Here is a 13,886-nt window from a genome sequence, read left to right on the forward strand (position 1 = left end):
GACGTAATGAAGTGGAAAACAGGGAAGTTCCAACAAAAGACCCACAACGGGGGTTCATGTTTGAGTTACAATAGTTCACTAAGATGCTGACTTGTGTTAAACTGCTAAACTAATGGAGGAAATTGCGTATGTACTTTCTTGGCTTCTTCGTGATTACTCTTCTGACAAAAAATCTGCGAAACTAATCAGCAGAATGCAGCTTCGTACATCTGAAAGACTTGAAACACAGCCAAACAGTGCAGTATGAAGCAGCAACTAAACTCAAAATGAATTTCGCTTCTACGGCAGCGTCAAAATTCAACATATCATCAAGCATGAACACTCAAAACATCAGCCAATTAATCCTTCACTTACGGCTGGGTAAATGTCTTGACCCTTGCAATGGAGTTCCTGTCATATGTTCACTGCATTTTGTGGTGATACGTTTTAAGTTGGCAAAGCTTCACAAGCAATCATTTGATAAAGTGAACACTGCTTCTGTCCACCCTATTCCGTTCCCATTTCGCTGCCTTGTGAAGCCAAATCCTTCGGTGAAGCAGTTGCATTGTTTTCAGCTGTAGATGCCTCTGCTTGCTTCTTACGTCTGGGTCTTCTTGTTGTCATCTTAACAAGATTATCCTTCTGTGGTGCCTTCTCCCTAGTTGAACCACCTGCTTGTTGCTTGCTGCTAGATTCTTGATTTGCATCAGGCAGTAAGGCTCGAGAACTTAGGCGAAGTTGACCCTTGTCATTTATCTGGTTAAGGCAGTGAAAGAAAGTAGAGACGTTCAGAAGGCAATGATGTTTTATGACATACTGAGGTCATAGCTCATTAGCTCCACTCATATTATCCAGTCAAAAAACTTTAACTAAATTGGCATATCTAGTAGTAGAAATAGTCCCAATCTCATTCGAACTTCATGTTGAATTCAAAAGGAGCTACAAACCTCAATTAGCTTGACATCAATGCGATCGCCGACTTTGAAAGCCTGAAACAAACATAGCATTAGATGAACTAAACATGCATAAAGAGTAAAGCACAGGAAACGAAATTGAGATATTTACTCACATCCTCAGCCTTGGCCAACCAACTCGAACTTAACTCACTGATATGGCATAAACCCTGCACATTGTGTTAAGCAAAATAAACTATCACAAGAAGGTGACAAAAAAATTTGGAAATATGTTTGTGAAAACTACTCATTCATTCCTCAGAAGCCAAATGTGCCATCTGAATTTGTCATTGAGGGTGCTTTCCCTTTATGCATTATACATGCAATAAATATGTGAAAAATATTGAAACTAAGTAAATTTGGTATCTGCTGACCTCACGCCCTGGTGCAATTTCAACAAAAGCTCCATATGGTGCAATTGTTTTGATCTCGCAGTTCCTGCAGATGATTTTCCAAGAAAAAAGTTTGATGAGCTAAAACTGGAAAGTCCATTAGAAGAGAAGAACCTAAATAAAACCAAGTGGATAAAGCAAAATAGCACCTGTAAATTTCTCCAACTTTTGGAACCATGGTAAGGTTAGCAATTATAGCTTTTGACTTCTCTAAGCTTGATAAGTCCCTAGCGGTAATTTTTACCTGCCAAAAGCATTTGTGAGATAATACTTTAAAAAGGATAAATGGTAAGTATTTATGTTTACTTACTGTGCCATCATCTCCAGTGTCAATAGCATCAACGCCAGTCTCCTCAATTATGCTTTTTATCGTCTTTCCACCAGAACCAATTATTAAATTCACCTTGTTTGGCTTGACCTTGAAGAACAATGTCATTCAACATTTTTAGAACACTACAGTTGTAAGAAAAGACGCATCATAATTCATAAGCACTTATGAAGAAAAGACAAACCTTCATGACATGGATTAAGGGAGCGTATGGAGAGAGTACTTTTGCTGGTGGAGGTGAACATTTTGACATTTCATCTTAGGAAGACAATGAAATGCAAAGTCAGATGAAAGAAATGAAAATAATTTGCAAACATAAAACTTACAATAAAAGGTTGTCTCAATATAATTTTTATCCATGGAACATACTGGGCACTATGTTACTACTGTTAACAATGTAAGAAGAAAAAGGTTGTTATCCAACAAAGTTCTGGCCACATTGTGCCATTTACTATTTAGAATATTCAGGATTGAGAACAGCACACCCAAATTGCATCTGGTGGTGTGTTTGCAAATGATGCCATCACAAGTAATCCATTTAACACTGCAAAGCAGGTCCTGCACATACTTTCTTGTTTTAAGAAAAAACAAATGGTGACTGCCCTCCATGGCTTCAATGTTTTCTACACAATGCTGAAAGACAAATAATCCATTCAGGGGTTCAAAAACGAGGAACTCAAACAGAGCTCCAGAAAGTTGGTATAATTGCATATTGTTTTGGCTTGCAGTTTAGATACAAATGTATCAGAGATTTGCAGGTAAGCCAGTTGAAATTTGACTATAAATTTCTTTCTTGGTATCTATGAATGATAAAGCAAGATTGACAGTTAAGCAAAGACTTACTTAAAATATGTTTTCTACCATCTCTAGCTTGAAGAAGGGCGTGTTCCATTATAGGCAGAGTTATCCCCACTACCTGCCACATCATAGCAAGCACAGATAAGTTGTTGATGATATGCCTCCCAAAAAGAGTAGCAGACTAAAGCAAAGCCCATAAAACAAGAGCTTGCCATCTATAGTGATTAGTAATTACTAATTTACAACCTTGATGTCCATTTGGAAAGCAGATATACCATTTTCATTACCAGCAACCTGCAACAACAAGAGTTGACTGGTCAAGAAAAAGAACTAAAAGATCCAAACAACAGCAAAAGTTTACCAGTACATTGCATTTCTGAATGAAAAACCCAATCCAGAACCTTAAAATCCATATCACCAGAGGCATCTTCAGCACCCGTAATATCAGAGAGAATAAGTGGCTTGCCATCTCCACCAAATTCCAGTGTATCAAGAACCAAGCCCATTGCTATTCCAGCAACAGGGAACTTTATTGGAACACCAGCGTCTTGAAGTGCTAAACAACCTCCACAGACAGAAGCCATGCTGATGATGTACCAGAAAAGTATTACTGAGGGGAACATTAAAAAAAAATATGTTGTAGGCTGTACTGTATGCAACATGCAGTGCTCAGTTGTTAAATACTGAAATTGTGAAAAGAACTTTTAAATAAAATATATGCAGCTTGTGGCCTGCGCATATAGATGGTAATTTTATACATCTGACCAATTGGCAAAATATATATCCTGAAAACTCTAGTAGGAGTGGTGACAAGTAACAGAACATCTAAAAGTAATATAAAGAACACAAGGCTTGGCAGTCATGTGTCAAGTGTAAACAAATTTATATATATGTGACTATTGTCGCATTTATCGTATTCACTGAAGGACAACAAACAATCAAAAAATGAAGGGCAAGCATGAAATGTACCTGGAGGAGCCATTACTTTCGGTGATAGTACTCTCAACTCGAATAGTGTAAGGAAAATCCTCTTCAGGAGGTAAAATTGGTTCCAGGGCTCTTTCTGCAAGCATTCCATGTCCTATCTCCCTCCTATTAGGTGCTCCAATTCGACCAACTTCACCAACAGATGATGGAGGAAATGTGTACTGAAGAATGAAACACCACAAATTAGCTAATTATGAATGAAATGTGTACAAAGCTCCGCTCTGTACAAAGTTTTATGACCATAAATTAGGGAACAAATCAAGCTGCACAGGTCAGAACAAGAATGAAATTGTAAGTGTACAACCTTTAAAAAGAACTGTATGAGTACAAAGTCATATTCAAAGGAGTGCACGGCACAAAGAGATAAGATGTCAATTCATAGCGACCTCATGAATAAGATTACTATGGTTGAACCCAAAAAAAAAAAGTGGATTAGGGAGCGTCCTATGCTGTTACAGCTAGGACAACACTGAGTTTTGACTGCAGACTACACCACACATGCTAGAAAGGGCTAAGTATGACTATGTTTGTTCCTGATTCATCTTTTGGCAAAGGGGGGGGTGGCTAGTTCACAAATCTTATACTAGATCCAAAAAACATTTTAAAAATAGTTAAAAGCAATTGCCCAGATAAAGAGAACTATCTATAGCATAACAGAGCATTATAAATGACATTTTTTGACATGAACACAGCATGGGAGGCCCCCGCTGTTAGAAGGATTTTATTAATGGAGCAAAAAATTACAAAGAATTACAACGAAAGAATCCGATCCTTAACTACAACTTTATCTCTCTCATTATAAATGACATTATTAATCAATAGAGCTAAACAAAGAATTTGTTTTGAGATGCAGAACTGTAATTCATCCAGCCCTCGATTTCAAATACCTGAAGATAGAAACTTTTCGATTCCTCAGTATCAACAAGGTTATCAATTCGCTGTGCCATCTGATAGTCACCTAAAGTGACCACAGCCAGTGCCTGCATGATTGAACAAGAAAAGGTCAACAAAATATGGATTTCTAATCTAATGCATTTTAGACATTTAACTGAAGTGAAAACAGAGCCCGTTTGAAATAAACCAACAAACATTCATCCAGCTATTCTGTTTTATTAAATTGTGGGGATCGCCCCCAATTAGTAACTGTTGCACTCTTTTACATTTCAAAATAATGGTCAGCACCTACAAACTTGTTGAAAATACTCTTCATAATCTACTTTATATATATAACTCGCAACAAGTGTTGATCACAATAAGAAACCAATTCTTAGTTGCATAAAAATATGCATGTCACATGCTTTGATAGAAAACAACCACGATTCATAATAGCAGAGTGATCAACAAGATTATTGAAACAACATCAGCAAGATACGAAAGAAAATAATAACACGAGAATACGCTGCAACCTGCAAGCAATGTCAGTTCTATTAGACTGTCAAATGAGGTGTATTACCTTACCTGGGTTTCTCCCCTTGTGAATAGTGCACTACCATGTGCTCGAGGAAGTAATCCACATTGAGAATTAATGGGACGAAGCTCACAAGGACTCCTTCCATCACTTCGCTTTCCACCCTGAAGTTTCAATATTAATGAAACTCATGACTATGGCAGCCTATAATAGTTTGAGCAAAAATATTTAGGAATCGTTTCAAAGATGATAAGTCTTCCTAGTAACCCCAGGGGCACACTGCAAGAATGCCAGACATTTTTGGTGGAAAGAGTTTCCATCTGATTTTTTTAATTCTTACATGGTAGCATCCAACAGCACTTCTGACCATCTTTTATCTAATCATTCATCACGGCTGAGTTCCAAACTATCATGCACTAACTTCTATCTGATAACTCACCATGGCTAACTTTCAAGACTGTCATGGACTATAGCATTGAAAACATGAAGTCAAGTATGCAAATCAAAACCAACTTCGAAAATGAATGCATTATTATGTTATCAGAAACAAAGCAGATAAAATATTAAAAGAACATGAGACACTGATTTAATGTAGAAAACTTTGTGGGAAAAATCCTCAAGTGCACAAAGTTACTGGTAGTAGAATATAATTTGGTGCTCTCTCATTCTTTTTTTTTTTCACATGGAAACCCTGCAGTTCATCGAGGGTGTCCAAATAGGGGAATTACAGGACTCCCTGAGGATTCTCGTTGAACAAGTAAAGATATCCGATTCACGAATTTGGGTCACAAATGCAACAAATCATAAAGCAAACTACATCTAACATTATGAATGGAGGTCATCTTATAGCTGCTATTTTTAGATAATAAGGGCAATTAATACCTCTACAATCCGTCTCCGTAAAAATTTGGATGAAACTTCCTTGAAGACTAGCTTGACGTCAACTTCTGAGAATAACTACATTATCAGGAAGGTTCCACAGACTGAATCAGCAAAAAGCGTCAGACATACAAACAGAATAAAAAGTCACAAAAAGATCTACCAAAACTGTACCTTTACCAGGCACCAGGAAAGGTTTATTTTAAGATGTTATTGCTAATATTTTGGCAAAGAATTGAAAAGATGAATGCGCATCTCCACAGAGAACAGAACAGCATTCATCACCTGACGTGGGGGTTTCCTTGATACTGGCTTGATATGAACTTCACCTTCATCCACTTCACCATCCACTATAACTTCATCCTCATCCTCTTCTTCAATTACATCAGCTAAATTTTCACTGACTCCAGATGACTCATCTTTAGCAACATATCCTTGTTCAGAAAGTATTGTTATTACTTTCTCCTCCAATGCTGAAAGAGCTTTTCTTCTGAGGATCTTCTCTTTTATTTGCAGCGCCTTCACCAACTCATCTCCAGAAATATCCTGAACACATAAGCGGTTGGAATAAGTGGTGGAAAACATAAAAGACCCAAAGCATGACTCCCTGCTCATTCTGCTTCTGAGAAAAAAGAAAGGAGATGAAATAGCAAACACAAATGTTTTTCAAAAAGAAGAAAGCATGCTGATCAATAGTTTTTTTCCCAGTTGATTTTGTATTGTTGATGTCCCATAATTTATACTACCTCAACGACCTACATTCCGTAACAGAGGGAGTAGACAATAAACAGCTTTTAGCAGAAGCATATTGTCTACTGACATTCTTAGAAATAATTCAGATAAAAACTCAGGGCAGAGTAGCAGACTCGCACATAACCTATAGTAAGCGCAAATTGAAAATAAGAGGGTACAATATGAACATCATGAAATACTCTTAGTCCATCTAACCACCAGAAAGAAGGATCTGAGAAAACAGCGATACTATTTATTATCAAGGAAAGGCTACTGGCCTGTGTATCAGTCATATCAAGCAAATGCACATGTTTTAAAAAAGGTAGAAAGAGAGGATAGAAAGGGATTGCAATTTGAGAAAAGCAAGTGCTCAACTGTCACCACAAGTACAAAAACAGTAAAATTGATATTTTCACCTAATATAAGCCTATTAACAACTTAAAATGACTGTATATGACATATACCTATAGATAAGTGAAAAAATTGCACATTTGTACAATAAAGAGCTGTAGTTGTTCATACTTCAACATGCCTGTAGAGTTCAGGGGGTGGTAAGTCGATAGCATCGAACATTTTCTTCTTTCCACATTTCTGGACAAGACCATCAATTGCTTTGCAGATTTCTCGAATTGCCCCCTGATTTCTACATTAAGTCAGAATCACAAAGAAGGGAAACAAATATACTATAACCAAAAGAAGCCCTGAGAAGATAAACCAGACGAAATGTGGCATGTTTTATGGCATAAAGAGTATTTGTTTAGTGAGCTAGGGAAAAACAGATGATAGTGGTCGTATTAGCTGAGTAGTGGATGGAGCAAAAAGTTGTTCAGCTGACTCTGGTCAACTAAAGTAGGTTTTGAAATGACCTAAACAATGGATGTTGATATTTTTTCCAAAAAGCTCCTTGGCCGGAATAAAATTACAAATTGCAGGGCACAGAAATCCCTGGCTTTGAAAGCTAAGAGCAAAGTGCTGATAAACAAATGGGGAACAGATAAATCCAATGTTAGAGCTAAAGCTTGATAATTTGTTACTGATTGGTTAACTGTTAACAGCTGAGCACTAATTTTACCATAGGATCGGCCATAATGTCCATATACTTTCTAGCCAAACCACACTATGGATAGCAATATCTCCTATCTGAAAAGCATAGTGTAATGACTTGTGAACTAACCTGCCCAGTTTCCACAGCTTGAAGTAGCTTCTCCTCAGTTAGAAAATCACAATAGCCCTATCAAGAATAAGTTCAAAACACATACATAAAAATATTTAGATTTATTGTATGGTACTGATAGATTAGTCACAAAAGGTACTTGAATATCATATTTTTCATTATTTATTTCTAATATATGATGAAAAAACCTAATGATCAAACACATAGATGGAGACCATGTTTTGATGTCCAAAGCAACAAGTAAAAGGAATAGAGGGACCAAGCAGTAACATTTATGCAGCATTGAAATGTAGGAGTTTTTTTTTCCAAACCCTATCGGAATTGAATTGTTTCCAGTGGAATTCCTTCTCAGGTCATGTGGAATTCTTGTGTACCAAAGAAACCTCAATTATTTTTACTTTGCCAGATCATTCAGATAAGTACCTAGAGTTTTGGTATCATGGCAGAGAGTACAACATAATAGAAAATCCATGGATGATTTGCAAATGCACATATGCAGTCATAACTAGCACTGCGAAGAACTAAAACATTAGCTTCATAAATGTTGCTGTTATGACATTCTGTGGTCCGCTTCCCCTGGGGGCATGGAAACTTGTAATTTTCCTTCTGGTGACTTTGTTTAGTCTGTTTTTTTCATTCTTTGATCTCTCTATCCTCTGTTTCTGTAAGCTACATTGTTCCATTTCTGGTAATAGAAATGGGGGCAGTTTGCCCTTGCTCAGAAAAAAAAAAGAATAGCTTCATAAATGGCAAGGATCAAAGAGTTGCTTGGATTGAAGCCAACAGTTGTCAAATTTTCATAGAGCGTTAACCATATTTGGCATGCATTTGGGGAACAACTCACTGCCCATTGAAATCCTATTTAATTTTCTTGCCCAACTTGGTGGAATCATGGGCAAAAAATTCATGACCAAATTTTGGTAAAGCCAAATTATGGCACTGGCCAAATAGAGAAGTTTGATGTTGACAAAACAAGCCAAATATAGTTAATGGAAATAAGAGCATTGAACCTTTAAAGCTTGCATCTGGTGTGCCTAGACACTTCTAAATTGATAAAAGTTTCTTGTCTCCGAAGAATTGAAAAACTAGAGAACTTGAATATATTGGTAAAGCAAAAAATCATAGGCAGTTCTGTTTTCTTCTAAGGAATAAATAGGGTTAGGGAGTCCATGTGCAAATAAAGCTTTACACAAACCTCTATCATCAGTATGGCACTATCGGTCCCAGCCATCACCAAGTCCAACTCTGAGTCATCCATTTGTTCAGTGGTTGGGTTAACAACAAACTGATCATTGATCATACCAACTCTCACTCCAGCAATTGTTTGTTTATTTGGAACTTCAGAGAGTGCCCTGCAGAGAAAGCTTTGTGGTAAATAAGAGCAGCTACAACTACAAGATATAAAAAAAATGCATGCAAGAATAGATTCATATTTTCCGTTAGACCTACATGGCTACACCAGCAGCTGTGATAGCCAAGCTATCGGGGGAATGAATACCATCATAACTGAAAACCTGTAACAATAAATGCATTTTGTTATAAAATTAGTGCAGATCATGATGACATGGAACAATGATCAATTATGCAAATTTGAAACTGATGATACAAGTCATGCATGCAAAAAGGTTGATTAGATTACCCAGGATAGAATCTGAGTTTCGTAGTAGAAGCCCTTGGGCATAGTAGGGCGTAGGGGCCTATCTATCAATCTGCATACTAAAACCTGTGATTAAAGTATGAAAGAAGTCTAATTACCCAAACAAATATGATAACAGAATAGAGCATAAGATCTTATAGTGAACCTCATGGTCTTTTGCCCTTCCTTCTCGTTTAAAGAAACCACCACTGGATTCAGTTTTAAAAATAGAGTAAGACTGAATGAAATACACAAACGGATGATAGCTGACAGCTAAAACTGCATTTGAGAGGTATTTATACCTAGTTCTTCCAGCAGCTGAAAGGCGTTCTTGATAGTGAACTGACATTGGGAAAAAATCAGAAGGATCGTTTGGTGTATCAGCAAGACAGACGGAGGAGTAAACAATCTGCCAGTGCGATTAGAAAACCTATTAGGAATATGAGTCCTCAATGGTGAAACTATAACTCTATAACATCTAAATATGCTACTGCCTTCATTACTTTAATTTGAAGAATAATGATTCAGGAAATAAATTATAGTCTTCAGTCTTAAAAGTGGTGGTTCAGATAGGAAAATTTGATGTCCTGTGGAAAAGGACGCATAAATCGTGAAAACAGCAAAACCAAAATAACCAAGTCAATATAGCATTGCACACAAACTGTAGAACTAAAACTGCAAATGTGTCATGAGTCATGAGTGACTATGCAAAACTATATATATATATATATATATATATATATATATATATCAAACTGCTAATCCACCGCCACTATTCAATAATTTAAAAAGGTAATTGCACTATACATAATATAACTATAACCAATTATAATAAAACAATTGTATGTTCAACTCCTTGTAATAGGAATGATAATCGTTCAAAAATGTGAAAAGAAAAACAGCAGATACAACTTGCTGAGGAGTCTGCCACATGCTCATTGGCCTTTGGGTGTTCAGAGTTCAGACCAGCCATGATAAAAAAAATAAATCATAGACCAATTCTTGTTAACTAGGCATTTCCATAACAGAATCAGCTGATTACTTACTGTTTCGCCATCCGTGACCATTACAGAAGCGCTTGCTTGCCTCCCTATGTGGCCTGTCTCCACCAGTATCTGGGAAACAAAAAAAAAAACAATAGTCTAATTACAACTATTCTCATGCCGTATCAAACAACTGAACCACAGAACCAGATAAGAAGTGTAACCAAGTTTCAGTCAAATAAGCATGACAATCAGCACATTGTTTTTGAAGTTTTACGGCATCCTGAGAAACCACATTTCGAATTGCGCACACAGCGTTGCATTACAGTTCACTGCGCAGAAATGTTGGAGCTCACGATGACGCATTTCAAATTCCAAGCACGCAGGCAGAGCAGTGCGCCTCGATTGGAACAGGAGAAGGTGGGTGGGATTACTCGTGGAGGGCTCACGTACGTGGCGGTCGCCGACGGGAATCTTCGTGGAGAACTTGGTCGGGCCGCCGGAGGTGCTCGCCTCCTCGGTCACCACGGGGGGCGCCTCCTCGCCCACGGAAGCCCTAACCCTAGCCCCCGCCGCTCTCCTTCGCGCGCCACCGCGACGCGAGGTGGAGGCGCTCGCTGCTACGCGGCGGGGGCGGGGGAGCGGGAGCAGCGCCGCGGGGACGCCCCCGACGGCATGGTGGAAGGCGAGTTGCGTGTGCGGCGGCGGCGGGAGGAGGAGGAGGTGGTGGAGCGCGCCGGGGGTCGCGAGCATCTCGAGGCGGCGGCGAGGCGGAGGCGGGAGGGGGAGACGAGAGGGTGGCGACGCTTCGAATGAACCTTATCGCTTTCGTTTTCACGGCTTCGTTTATGTGCGTTTTATAGTGTCTTAGGAGTTTAGTTTCGCCTGTCTCAGGTTTTGAATTTGGACTGGGGTTTTTCAGGGTTTTAGGCTTTTTAAGACGTTGGATATGCTCGTATGGCTAGAGAGACCTAATCTTTTCTCATTAAGATACATATTTTGGTTTCCGTTGGTACATTTTTTAAACTACTAAACGATATGTTTCGTGTAAAAATTTTCTATACAAAAGTTACTTTAAAATATCAAATCTATTTATTTGTCAAGTTTGTAACAATTAAAACTTAATTAATCATGTGCTAATAGTTTTCTTGTTTTACGTGCGCCAACTTAATCTTCGTCTTCATCATTCTCAAACACCAGTACTGAGAAGCTAATCTTGGTTCATTAGGATTTTTAGAATATTTTCATGTAAAATTATTTTAAATACTCGGTACCATTAAGGTAGAGAAAATAAAACAATATGAAAATTATGGTAAGTACTGCTAAGTAGGCATGTGATCAAAGAAGGTGGATAAAGAATGTTTCAATGACATCCCATGAGTAATATTTTAAAAACGGTAGGTTTAGGGTTAACCAGTGACGATCCAATTGTGAGAAGAATTACTGCTACACGTGCTGATGTGCGTGCTGTTTTTCCTCTTAGACATGTGTGACTTTTTCTTCCTTCTTATAAAGTTTTCTCTCAAATTACTTATCCGATTTACAATCCAATTACACCATTGTGTTCGTTGCAATTAAATCTTCACAACAAGATCTTACATGATTATATTACGATAAAAATATTTATATTTGTAAATTACTTTTATTATATACTAAGTTACTTTTATAATATATATAAGTTACTTTTAGATTTGACTAAATTACTTCTATACATTCATAATGCTCTAAGTTGATTATTTTTATTATTGTTCTTAGTTAATTCTATATTTTGTGGACTTTATAAATCTTCTCTACACTTTACTTGCGAATTCACTCTACATAGTTTCTTATTTCAGCTCACTCACAATATAATTATTTCTACTACAGAGAGTTACTCCCCCGTTTCATAATGTAAGTTATTTTAGTATTGCCCACATTTATATAGATGTTAATGAATCTAGATATAGTTCTAAATTAAAGTTACTTTCCTTTTTTATAAGTTACTTCTATATAAATTACTTTTAAGCTTTACTGAATTTACTTTTATATATATAAGAAGTAACTTAGTGAAATCTAGAAGTAATTTAGACGTATCATAAAAGTAATTTGTGATTTGTCATCAAAATATAATCATGTGAGATCTTGTTGTAAAGATTTAATTGTTACGAACACAACGGTATAATCAGATTATAAATCGGATGAGTAATTTAAGAGAAACTTCTCTAAGAAGAAAAAAATACATAGATATTGAGTGTACTAGTAGCTTTTTTTGGATAGAATGGTGTCTCTCTTTAGCACTATCCAGCTATTATTCTCGGTATAGATGCGTCCTTTAAAAACATGCTACTCTCTCAACCCAAAATATAACTCTACCTTTAAACTTTTGTACAAAGTTCAAATTTCAGTGAAAGGCAAATTAATTAATTGATGCATGTAAGAACAAATTTATGAGGTTACAAAACTACTTTTTAGAAGCCCATAGTAGTTCACAATACATATTCATACCGGGAATCCTAATGCACGCATGCGCGATGGCGGAGGCGGAGCAAGTAGCACAGACGAGCGCAGCCTACGTCACCCTCACCAAGCCGCTAATCTCTAGCACTTAGCGCTAATCCCTTTTTTATGGGTAAACTATTTTCTAAAAAAATAAATAATTGATATAAAATTTTTAAATATGAATTGAAAGTTGAACTGAAAGTTTTCAATTTTTATTTGAACACTTTCAAATTTTGAGCTAAAAATTTTTAAAACTGAATTTAAATTTTAAAATTTTAGTTGAAAGTTTCAAGATTTAAAATATATATTTCAGTTGAAAGTTTTCAAAAATAAGTTGGAAGTGAGTTGAAAGTTTTCAAATATGAGTTTAAAGCTTTAAATTTTGAACTGAAAGTTTTAAAAGTTGAGTTCAAAGTTTTCAAATATAAGTTGAAAGTTTAAATAATTGGTAGAGTAAATTTTAAAGTGGAAGTTTTATATTAGAATTAAAAAGGGGAAAAACACAATAATAGTTTGTTTGAAAAAAAGTGTTAACGTTAATAACACGGCCTAATTACGAAAAAAATAGAACTAATAACTTGATGTATGCGAAAGGAAAAAAAAAGGCCCTAGCACTGCACTGCATGTGGAGTCCGAAAACAACATGAGTAGCGCCACCTGGCATCACTCTCTGGAACGCTTGGAGTCCGAAAACAACATGAGTAGCGCCACCTGGCATCACTCTCTGGAACGCCATGTTGGCGTAAATCGGCGTGACGAGCTGTAACTAAATCAAAATTCACAAAACACTATAATCTTAATGGTTTCTGTCGTTATCGATACCTCAGTTTACAGTGACCAACAAAATGCCCGTGCAGTGCGGTGGGTAATAGCGAGGTGGATGAAGTTTGACCTCAATGATTCATCTAAGCACCTAAGTATGATCATAAGTATCGGTGACATGCACAGTTATCTTAAAGATATATTTGTGTTTGGACAACTAGTCCACTCTAATTGTGCGGGGTGTGGATGATTATGCTAATGAATGGTCTCGATGATTGTAGCATTGGAGAAATGGATGGCCGAACGACGCACCTCTGCCTAGAAGGCGATGATGAAATTTTAGGAGACCATTAATTATTTTGAATTACATTTTTATGAAAATCTTATAATCTCTTTT

At 36.9% G+C, this 13,886-nt stretch overlaps 1 protein-coding gene across 2 annotated transcripts in view; it reads right to left on the bottom strand.

The window, feature by feature from the left end:
• Nucleotides 1-13,886, bottom strand: part of LOC4342497 (probable polyribonucleotide nucleotidyltransferase 1, chloroplastic) — a 27,182-nt gene continuing 13,296 nt past the window's right edge. Inside the window, exons 3-26 of one of the 2 annotated variants that reach the window (NM_001421993.1) lie at nucleotides 10,703-11,074; nucleotides 10,313-10,381; nucleotides 9,569-9,675; nucleotides 9,433-9,475; nucleotides 9,270-9,353; nucleotides 9,080-9,144; nucleotides 8,826-8,982; nucleotides 7,631-7,687; nucleotides 6,979-7,092; nucleotides 6,010-6,270; nucleotides 5,728-5,802; nucleotides 4,896-5,009; nucleotides 4,325-4,417; nucleotides 3,420-3,598; nucleotides 2,852-3,035; nucleotides 2,697-2,744; nucleotides 2,496-2,568; nucleotides 1,837-1,910; nucleotides 1,635-1,742; nucleotides 1,474-1,568; nucleotides 1,307-1,370; nucleotides 1,049-1,102; nucleotides 927-968; nucleotides 1-735 (exon numbers count right to left, since the gene is read on the bottom strand). In NM_001421993.1, the coding sequence (NP_001408922.1) occupies nucleotides 487-735; nucleotides 927-968; nucleotides 1,049-1,102; nucleotides 1,307-1,370; nucleotides 1,474-1,568; nucleotides 1,635-1,742; nucleotides 1,837-1,910; nucleotides 2,496-2,568; nucleotides 2,697-2,744; nucleotides 2,852-3,035; nucleotides 3,420-3,598; nucleotides 4,325-4,417; nucleotides 4,896-5,009; nucleotides 5,728-5,802; nucleotides 6,010-6,270; nucleotides 6,979-7,092; nucleotides 7,631-7,687; nucleotides 8,826-8,982; nucleotides 9,080-9,144; nucleotides 9,270-9,353; nucleotides 9,433-9,475; nucleotides 9,569-9,675; nucleotides 10,313-10,381; nucleotides 10,703-11,002 (2,709 nt within the window). In that variant the 5' untranslated portion in view covers nucleotides 11,003-11,074 and the 3' untranslated portion in view covers nucleotides 1-486. Of the gene's footprint in view, nucleotides 736-926; nucleotides 969-1,048; nucleotides 1,103-1,306; nucleotides 1,371-1,473; nucleotides 1,569-1,634; nucleotides 1,743-1,836; nucleotides 1,911-2,495; nucleotides 2,569-2,696; nucleotides 2,745-2,851; nucleotides 3,036-3,419; nucleotides 3,599-4,324; nucleotides 4,418-4,895; nucleotides 5,010-5,727; nucleotides 5,803-6,009; nucleotides 6,271-6,978; nucleotides 7,093-7,630; nucleotides 7,688-8,825; nucleotides 8,983-9,079; nucleotides 9,145-9,269; nucleotides 9,354-9,432; nucleotides 9,476-9,568; nucleotides 9,676-10,312; nucleotides 10,382-10,702; nucleotides 11,080-13,886 lie in introns of those variants that run through there. The other variant, XM_066311955.1, reaches the window with a different exon arrangement.

Source organism: Oryza sativa, chromosome 7 (assembly GCF_034140825.1).
Source record: "Oryza sativa Japonica Group chromosome 7, ASM3414082v1".
NCBI lineage: Eukaryota > Viridiplantae > Streptophyta > Magnoliopsida > Poales > Poaceae > Oryza > Oryza sativa.